Source organism: Chiloscyllium plagiosum, unplaced genomic scaffold (genome assembly GCF_037043375.1).
Source record: "Chiloscyllium plagiosum isolate Xiang-an unplaced genomic scaffold, Cpla_swu_hap1 HiC_scaffold_27, whole genome shotgun sequence".
Classification (NCBI taxonomy): domain Eukaryota; kingdom Metazoa; phylum Chordata; class Chondrichthyes; order Orectolobiformes; family Hemiscylliidae; genus Chiloscyllium; species Chiloscyllium plagiosum.
In genome coordinates this window covers 54,240,047-54,250,377 of record NW_028270165.1, presented here as the reverse complement: position 1 = coordinate 54,250,377, position 10,331 = coordinate 54,240,047, and the positions used below count along the sequence as shown (strand labels likewise).

Below are 10,331 nucleotides of genomic sequence, written 5' to 3'. Positions count from 1 at the left end.
TGGTGCCGCCTCTTTAATTCCTAATATTCCCATTTCTCATAGATCCCGCATTGACTCCCTATCTTCTCTGTCATTATTTTCCCAATGAGGGTCAACATTTGGGAATTTCTGTTCTGCTGGGGCCCCTTCTTCCCCAACTGCGTGCCTCTTTTCCCATTCCTATAAAGCTGCTCTCCTAATCATACCTCGTTCTTCCCCTGAAAATAACGTTCCTAAAATTGCCATCAGTTCTCCCCAGGTATATAAATTAGGCCCTAGGAATTGCTCTAATTGTTCGGCTAGTCCAACCGGAACCTCTATTAAACTTTTCATTTCCTTTGTAAAGACCCTAACTTCACTGCTAGTTAGGGGAGCGTTTACATATCTGATTGTACCTTCCCCAATCGGAACCTCTCGTAAGGGACATAATTTTACATTTTCCATTATCTCTGCCCCTCCTTTACGTGGTGGCTCGAGTGACTCTGGCCCCGACCCCCAGGTTCTGCATCTTTTAGTTCAGAGTCCGTTCCCATTTCTGTGTCTGGACTCAGTTCTACTTCGGGAGCTGTAGGCTCGTCCCGGGGAGTAGTATATGGGGGCGGCAAACATGTTAAGGGATCCCATTGTGGCTTCTCTTGTTCATTCTTTTTCTGTTCTTTCCCTGATTCCTCCCTCTGTTCTTTCCCTGATTCCTCCCTATTCATGGGACATAATTTTACTCCCTCGCTCCCTATCCAACAAACCGCATAATCGGACTCTTTTTGACTGTACGCTTCTTTCCGATTGACATATATATTAAGATCTTGACACAGCCAATCCTCATCGGACCCATATTTGGGCCAAAAAATACCAGGCGCCTTAATACTTTCTCTAGTCCAGACAAAACAACAATAGTAGTTTACCATTATAGCCTTATCTTTCCCCCGTGTCGGGGAGTTGTGTTCCCAATTTCCCAACATTCTCCCCAAAGGACTGTCGGGTGAAATATATTCCCCTTTAATGTTATTTACAGATCGATCGTTACCCAGGCAACTTCCCGTGCCTCACATCATTGCTAATTTAATTAATCTTAACGAGGTCCGGTGTCACCTTCTTCCACACCCCCTTCAGGGTCCTGACTAGACACCTTACTCATCCGATTAATCTGACCAACTATCTGCTTTTTGAGACTTCAACTGTTCTCCATAAATCACTTTTATGTAAGGATAAAAGAGATTAGTTAGAAACTGATTAGCACTGATTAGTGGTTAGCACTGCTGCCTCACAGCGCCAGAGACCTGGGTTCAATTCCCGCCTCAGGCGACTGACTGTGTGGAGTTTGCACATTCTCCCCGTGTCTGCGTGGGTTTGCTCCGGTTTCCTCCCACAGTCCAAAGATGTGCAGGTTAGGTGAATTGACCATGCTAAATTGCCCCTAGTGTTAGGTAAGGGGTAAACGTAGGGGTATGGGTGGGTTGCGCTTCGGCGGGGCGGTGTGGACTTGTTGGGCCGAAGGGCCTGTTTCCACACTGTAAGTAATCTAATCTAATCTGATAGTAAGGCAGTCATGACCTGTAAAAAGAACAGGAGTTAACATTTTATTTCATAATCTGTAAAATCCTTAACCTGAAAAGAAATCATGTTAAAATTTCCATAGTAGAAATCAGATTCAAAACAGTCCTGGATCTCAAGCTCCAGGGAACAAAGCAGAAACATTCAATCACCAACAAACAAATGTGCATTCAAACCAAATCACAAAGGGTTAAACTTGCTAGTTGCTGTACAGCTCTTTCTCTCTCTCTCTCTCTCACGCACGCACACACGCACAAACAGACACCGTGTCTCACAGACACTTTGAGCTTTCCGCAACGACTCCTCTAGCTTTTGAATATTCATCTGGACGTCTGGCCATAAGTTAGTTATGAAGGGCATCCTCAGTAGCCCTTCTGACACGGGCTGTTTTCCATTGACATATGCTTAATTTTATATATCGCCAATTCCCCATACTTTTATATGTCCCGACCACCAAGGCAAGACATAAAAGGTCTCTCTTCTTACCTTGGTCTGTGCACAGAGTTACCTGGTCATTTAAGTGCACCCCGTCCCGCAGCAATTCTTGCAGCAAATACCGCTGCCCCCGGTCACCCGGATATATCCTTTAAGACCTTTCCCTACCCGGGTCTTGTGCACAAGAGCTGCCCGACAGAACCCGCTGCGTCTGCCCGCCTTGTTTCCAGGGTCTCCCAGTCCGGATCGTACTCGCCCAAACCGCGAACGACAAGCAAGGGAGTCGGAGATCAGCGAAATCAGCGAGGTGCACCTCCCCGGTCATCCCAAGAGTGTCGAGCGGTCTGAGTCCTGGACCCCGGAACGAGGCCCCCAATTGTGAGAAACAGAACTCACTCACAAATCAATCAGCCTGAGACAAAGCCTTGGAAACAAGAACAATTTATTACAGTCTTCTAAGTACTGGACGCTTCTGCAATCAAGCAGAAATGCGTGTCAAAACAGAGCCTGTTCGCTTTCTTATTCAGTTTACAAGTTGCGGAAACACTTTACTTCAGGTTTATTGTGAAATACCCCTGCTGCTTCTTTTTGTGGTCAACTACAACACTTTAAAGTTATTCCCTAACTTAAAACTATTTTCTTTAAAAGACCCTCTATATTCATTAAAGTCTTAGCCTTATGTATGCTACATGCTACAAGAATTCCGCTTCCCTTCCCCCTCCTACACCCCCTCACCCATCCGCAAAAACAACATTTCTAATCTCCCACAGAAAGAGGGATAGGGATGTAAGGCAGGATTTCAGGGAGCTAGGGTGGAAGCTGAGGGCTAGAACAAACAGAGTGGTTATCTCTGGTTTGTTACCCGTGCCACGTGATAGCAAGGCAAGGAATAGGGAGATATATCAGCTGAACACCTGGCTGCAAGGATGGTGCAGGAGGGAGGGTTTCAGGTTTTTGGATAATTGGGACTCATTCTGGGGAAGGTGGGACTTGTACAAACAGGACAGTCTTCACTTGAACCAGAGGGGTACTAATATCCTGGGTGGGAAATTTGCTGGTGCTATTCGGGTGGGTTTAAACTAGCTCAGCAGGGGGATGGGAACCGGGGTGTGTAGCTGCAATGCACAGGAGGATGAGAGTAGGAAGGACAGGGACAGGATTTCAGGGTCACAGGAATGGGCTGGCAGACAGTGAAGTGATTTGAAGTGTGTCTACTTTCATGCCAGAGTATCCACAATAAGGTAGGTGAGCTTGCAGCACAGATAGGTACCTGCGACTTGGATGTTGTGGCCATTTCAGAGACATGGAGAGAGCAGGGTGAGGAATGGATGTTGCAGGTTCCAGGGTTTTGATCTTTCATTAAGAACAGCCAAGGCGGTAAAAGAGGGAGAGGCGTGGCCTTGTTAGTCAAGGATAGTATAACGGTGGCTGACAGAACTTTTGATGAGGACTCGTCTACTCAGGTAATGTGGGCTGAGGTTAGAAACAGGAGAGGAGAGGTCACACTGCTTGGAGTTTTTTTATAGGCCTCCGCAGAGTTCCAGGGAGGTGGAAGAGGGGATTAGCAAAATTATTCTGGGTAGGAGTGAAAGGAACAGGGTGGTCATTATGGGGGACTTTAACTTGCCCAACATTGACTGGAAATGCTTTCATTCCAGTACGTCGTATGGATCAATTTTTGTCCAGTGTGTGCAGGAGGGCTTTCTGACACAGTATGTCGAAGGGCCAACAGGAGGGGAGGTCACACTGGATCTGGTGCTTGGTAATGAACCAGGCCAGGTGTTTGATTTAGTGGAAGGTGAGCACTTTGGAGAGAGTGACCAGAATTCAGTTAGGTTTCATTTAGCGATGTAAAGGGATAGGAACATGCCACAGGTCAAGAGTTATCGATGGGGCAAGGGCAATTATAATGCAATTAGGCAAGACTTAGGATGCATAGAATAGGGTAGCAAAATGCAGGGGATGGGGACAATAGAAGTGTGGAGCTGGTTTAAGGAACAGATAGTGTCCTTGATAGGTATGTCCCTGTCAGGCAGGGAGGAAGTGATAAGGGAAGGGAACCGTGGTTTACAACAGACATTGCATCTCTTGTTACAAAGAAGGAGGAGGCTTATGTGATGATGAGGCGATGGAGAGTTACAGATCAGCTGGGAAGGATTTAAAGAGAGAGTTAACAGCAAAGAGGGTCATGAGCAGTCTTTAACACATAAATGAGAACCCTAAAGCTTTCTATAGGTATGTGAGGAATAAAAGGATGATTAGGGTAGGAATAGGGCCAATCAAAGACAGAAGTGGGAAATTGAGTGTGGGCCCTGTGGAGATTGGAGAGGTGTTAATGAATATCTCTCATCGGTCTTCACTCAGGAAAAAGAGAATATTGCAGAGGAGAAGAATGAGGTACAAGATATTAGACTCGAAAGGATCAAGGTTAGTTGCACACAGGTGTTATCAATTCTAGAAGGAGTGAAAGTAGACAAGTTCCCTGGGCCGGATGGGATTTATCCAAGGATTCTCTGGGAAGCGAGGGAGGAGATAGCAGAGCCTTTGGCTTTGATATTTGAGTTGTCATTGTCTACAGGTTTAGTACCAGAGTGGAGGATTGCAAATGTTGTGCCCTTGTTCAAGATGGGCAGCAGAGATGACCCAGGTAATTATAGACCAGTGAGCCTTACTTCTGTTGAAGGAAAGCTTTTGGAAAGGAACATTAGAGATAGGATTTATAATCATTCAGCAAGCAACAATTTATTTTCAGATAGTCAACATGGTTTCATCAAGAGCAGGTCGTGTCTCACAAACCTCAGAGTTTTTTGACAAGGTTACCAAGCATGTAGATGAGGGTAGGGCAGTTGACGTGGTGTACGTGGACCTCTGTAAAGCCTTTGATAAAGTTCCACATGGTAGGCTGTTGGAGTAAATGCAGAGGCATGGGATTGAGGGTGATTTAGCAGTTTGGATTACAAACTGGCTTTCTGAAAGAAGGCAGCGAGTGGTGGTTTATGGAAAATATTCAGCCTGAAGTCCGGTTACTAGTGGTGTGCCACAAGGATCTGTTTTGGGACGACTGCGGTTTGTCATTTTTTAATTGGCTTAGACACAGGCATAGGTGGATGGATTAGTAAATTTGCAGATGACACTGAAGTCGGTGGAGTGCTGGACAGTTTGGAAGAATGTTACAGGTTGCAGGGGGACTTGGATAAACTGCAGAATTTGGCTGAGAGGTGGCAAATGGAGTTCAATGCAGCTAAATGTGAGGTGATTCACTTTGGGAAGAATAACAGGAAGGCAGTGATCTTGGAGTCCAGGTGGATAGATCCCTGAAAGTTGCCACTCAGGTGGATAGTGCTGTTAAGAAGGCAAACAGTGTATTAGGTTTCATTGGTAGAGGAATTGAGTTCTGGAACTGCAATATCATGCTGCAACTATACAAAACGCTGGTGCAGCCACACTTGGAATATTGTGTATAGTTCTGGTCCCCATATTTCAGGAAGGATGTGGGAAGCATTGGAAAAGGAGCAGAGGAGATTTACCAGGTTGTTGCCTGGTCTGGAGGGAGGGTCTTATGAGGAAAGGCTGAGAGACTTGGGTCTGTTCTCATTGGAAAGAAGAAGGCTAAGAGGGGATTTGATAGAGATATATAAGATGATCAGAGGATAAGATAGGGGAGACAGTGAAAGACTTTTTCTTAGGATGGTGACGTCAGTTTCCCAAAGTGAATCACCTCACATTTAGCTGCATTGAACTCCATTTGCCACCTCTCAGCCCAATTCTGCAGTTTATCCAAGTCCCCCTACAACCTGTACAAATTGAGGGGTGATAGATTTAAGACAGATGTCAGAGGCAAGTTCTTTATGCAGAGAGTGGTAAGGGCGTGGAATGCCCTACCTGCTAAAGTAGTCAACTCAGCCACATTAGGGAGATTTAAACATTCCTTAGATAAGCGCATGGTTGATTTTGGGATAGTGCAGGGAAACGAACTGAGAATAGTTCACAGGTCAGCGCAACATCGAGGGCCGAAGGGCCTGTTCTGCGCTGTATTGTTCTATGTTATTTGTTCTATGTTCTAAACTTATTGCAGGAGGCGGAAAGAAATGAGCAGCTTTAAAACAAAAACTTCTTGGAGCTCAAAGCTTTCAATGAGAGTCTGAGCCCGGTGGTAAGTTCAGGTAACCTTTATTGCAACCCAACTTTGTTACAGTTTCAGATTCCCCTGCAAAAAGGCAGAGAAAAAGCAGTTGCTTTTTGAACAGCTCAAGGTGAACGTGCACACACCACACCTCCCCTGTCCCACCCCCCTCACTGTCTTTACTGCCAGCACCAAGTTGTCCCTTTGTAATTGGATCTTTGGTACAGCCGTAACCCGGAGGAAGTATTGCCTCACTCAGCAATTTCAACCCATACCCTGTCTCCAAGTAAGTTTCTCCCCACTCCTTTGTCAGGAAGGGGCAGTGTAGAGTCAACCAGACTGCTGTGGGTGTGGGGTCACGTGTAGGCCAGACCGGGTAAAGAATGCAGCTGGAACGACTGAGTGAATCCTTTCCCACAATGGCGGTTCCCTTCCCTAACAAGGGAGAGAGGGAATCAGATGGGGGCTTTCTCCCCCGCACCACCCCCTCCCTCTGCCATCTGTCGTGGCAGGATTCGAACCCGGGAGTCCCCGGAACCGGGTTGATATTCCAATCGATAATGGCACTCGGCCGTCACTCCTTCAATCCCCCTGCGATGGCAAGTGAACTCGCTGGTGCTTCCGCAGGTTGCAGGAGCGGGTGAAGCCCTTCCCGCACTGAGAGCAGGTGAACGGCCTCTCCCCAGTGTGGACCTGCTGGTGGGTCAGCAGGTGGGAGGCCTGGTTAAAGGCCTTCCCACATTCGGGGCAGCTGAAGGGCCTCTCCCCGGTGTGGACCCGCTGATGGGTCTGGAGGTTGGAGGAGCAGGTGAAGCCCTTCCCGCACTGAGAGCAGGTGAACGGCCTCTCCCCAGTGTGGACATGCTGGTGGGTCAGCAGGTTGGAGGAAGTGCTGAAGGCCTTCCCACACTCGATGCAGCTGAAGGGCTTCTCCCCTGTGTGGACACGCTGGTGCCTCAGCAGTGTGGAGACCCGGGCAAAGGCCTTCCCGCACTCTGGGCAGCTGAAGGGCCTCTCCCCTGTGTGGACATGCTGGTGGGACAGCAGGTTGGAGGAAGTGCTGAAGGCTTTCCCACACTCTGTGCAGCTGAAGGGCCTCTTCCCCGTGTGGACCCGCTGATGGGTCAGCAGTGTGGAGACCTGGGTAAAGGCCTTCCTGCACTCTGGGCAGCTGAAGGGCCTCTCCCCCGTGTGGACCCGCTGGTGGCTCTTCAGGGTGGAGGAGCAGGTGAAGCCCTTGCCGCACTGAGAGCAGGTGAACGGCCTCTCCCCCGTGTGGACATGCTGGTGGGTCAGCAGGTTGGAGGAAGTGCTGAAGGCCTTCCCGCACTCGGGGCAGCTGAAGGGCCTCTCCCCAGTGTGGACCCGCTCGTGGCTCCGCAGGTGAGAGGAGCAGGTGAAGCCCTTCCCGCACTGAGAGCAGGTGAACGGCCTCTCCCTCGTGTGGATGCGCTGGTGGGTCAGCAGGGTGGAGGAATTGCTGAAGGCCTTCCCACACTCAGGGCAGGTGAACGGCCTCTCCCCGGTGTGGGTGCGCTGGTGGGTCAGCAGGGTGGAGGAATTGCTGAAGGCCTTCCCGCACTCAGGGCAGCTTAAGGGCCTCTCCCCCGTGTGGTTCTGCTGGTGGGCCAACAGGTGGGAGGAATGTCTGAAGGCCTTCCCGCAGTCGGTGCAGGGGAATGGCCTCTCCCCGGTGTGACTGCGCTGATGAGTCTCCAGGGCAGACGGGACATGGAAGCCTTTCCCACAGTCGCCACACTTCCACGGTTCCTCCACAGGATGGGATTCCTCAGGTTTCTCCATGGCCACAGCTTCAGCTGCACACAAACAAGTGTAGAGCCCCTCCCTGCCGTGAAATCCCCTTTCCAGGCCGTATAACTGTTTCAGGCTCCACGCACAGTGCGCTGCAACAGTGGGGTCTCTCGTCCAGTCCCACTGATGCTGAAAACGTCCTCAAACAGGAACCAAAAAGCGTTGATCCCTCTCACAGAAATCACAGTCAAAAATCGTTGTGGTCCCGATGGATTGTGTGACTGTCAGACATTGACATCAAAGTGAGGACTGCAGACACTGGAGAGTCAGTCGAAAAATGTGGCGCTGGAAAAGCACAGCAGGTCAGGCAGCATCCAAGGAGCAGGAGAGTCAATGTTTCGGGCATAAGCCCTTCATCCGTTGATTTTGAAACTTCCCTCTTCAGATTTTCAAATACTCTGCAAAAAGAGATTACAAAAGTCATCACTGTCAGTGCAGGGTAGAAATTCAGAACAAGCAATTATACTTGCTGTGGAATATTCTTTTGTTGTTCCACAAAATTGAAAGTACCATCCCACACTCTCTTCCCCCTCTGTTCTCACTCCGCTCTAACTAATTCCCCTGTAGGTGCTGATTCAGGATCTTACAGGGGCAGAAAAAGCAAAAACATAAAGACTGACATCTCTCTGAATTTTGGATACCTCCACCTGAAAGTTAATATCTTTCACAACACTGGGATCCTGCTGAGAGTGAGCAGGTCTGATTTTGGGAAGCAAAAAAAAGTGTCAATTCAGGGTAAACCTGCAACGCAGCTTCTTGAGGAAGGACCAGACACAAAATGGTTAATGACCCAGAGAAGGTGGGAGCAAAATGAGACATCAAGGCATTAACACCGACACACTTCAGTCAAACTCTTCTGCTCCCAGTCAGGGCAAAACATGCTCTGAAAGTCCAGCCTTCACAACCACACTTCTGCTTTCACTGAAGACAATTAGAATCACACAGCACGGAAACAGACCCTTTGGCCCAACCTGCCCAGATTTCCTAAATTAATCTAGTCACGTTTGCCATCACTTGGCCCCTATATGGGCCGGGTGCTGGCAGCTGGGACTAAATTGGGTTGGCTATCTTGTCAGCAAGGACGGGTTGGACCGAAGGGTCTGTTTCTGTGCTGTACATCTCTATGACTCCAGTCGCATTTGCTATCACTTGGCCCTGACCCATCTGAACCCTTCATATTCATATGCCCATCCAGGAGCCTTTTCACTTGTCATCGTATCAGCACCCACCACTTCCTCTGGCAGCTCACGCCATCGCTCAAGCGACTCCATGTTGAAAGCGTCTGATCTGGTGCACCAAATGACACCAGGATAATCTCAGATCATTCCAGATCGCATCGATACTCAGTCAGTGGCTTTCCCGATCAGGATGTTGTACGTGATCAAACAGGTCAGTGGGTAGGCGATCCCCCACATCTTAGTTCAAGTATCTCTACGAGAACTCCCTTGCTGGAGGGTCCCTTGGAGACACTTCAACTGGACTTCATTGAGTTGTAGAAATGGGTTGAGTTGCTATAAATGTGTTTTGCTTATTACTGATGTCTTTTGTAAGTGGATTGAAGCCTAACCGCCTCCTAACGCTACTGCTGAGACTGTGGCGAAGATTTTGTTTAAGGAAATAATTCCCTGCTTCAGTATACCTGCGTGCATTGGCTCGGACAATGGACCACATTTTGTAGGTAATATTAACGGAGAACTCTGTTCCCAGCTTTGTATTTGTCGGCAACTGCATGGTGCTTATCATCCTCAGGCGGCCGGCCTTGTTGAATGTTTTAACCAGATGCAAGACTAAACTTGCCAAATTAATGGCAGAGTGTGGCCTCTCCTGGTTATGCTAATCCCTGTGGCCTTATTCCAGATGCGATCCATGTCTGTGGGCAAGACACGACTGTCTCCAGCTGAGAGTTTCTCTGGTCACTGCCTCCGTACCCCTTGGAACGATTCGGCTCCCTTCTGAGTCCACTTCCACCACATGACCAAAGCAATCATTGGTTATGTTCTTGCTCTAACCAATGTTATGTGTGCCTTTCACTCCCAGGAGCGTGCGGCCTACAGCGATGTTCCCTCCCTTTCAGCCTCGTCACGGGTAGAGCCTGGTTCGTTGGTGCTCGTCAAGAACTGGACTGGCAAAGGTTTCCAACCTCGTTGCGATGGCCCCTTCCAGGTTTTACTTCCCACCCCTGTGGCGGTCACAGTCACTGGGCGCTCAGCTTGGGTCCAACTGCACCATTGTAAATTGATTGACCGCACCAAATCAAAAGTGGGGAAGAGGAGGAGAGAATCCTGGAATCCCAACAAAAGGAGTGGACCCTGTCCGGTTGGGTTTTTGAATCTTGCTGCTGTTCTAATGTTAATCTTATTACAGATACTTGAACTAAGAGGAGGGACATGTAGGGGATCGCCTATCTCCTCACCTTTCTGATCACGTACAA

At 48.7% G+C, this 10,331-nt stretch overlaps 1 protein-coding gene across 1 annotated transcript in view; it reads right to left on the bottom strand.

Annotated features, from left to right (window-relative positions):
• Nucleotides 1–6,134: 6,134 nt before the first annotated feature.
• Nucleotides 6,135–10,331, bottom strand: part of LOC148144112 (uncharacterized) — a 36,024-nt gene continuing 31,827 nt past the window's right edge. The window contains exon 2 of the mRNA XM_087974598.1: nt 6,135–7,705. Within this exon, the coding sequence (XP_087830724.1) occupies nt 6,671–7,705 (1,035 nt within the window). The 3' untranslated portion in view covers nt 6,135–6,670. The remainder of the gene's footprint in view (nt 7,706–10,331) is intronic.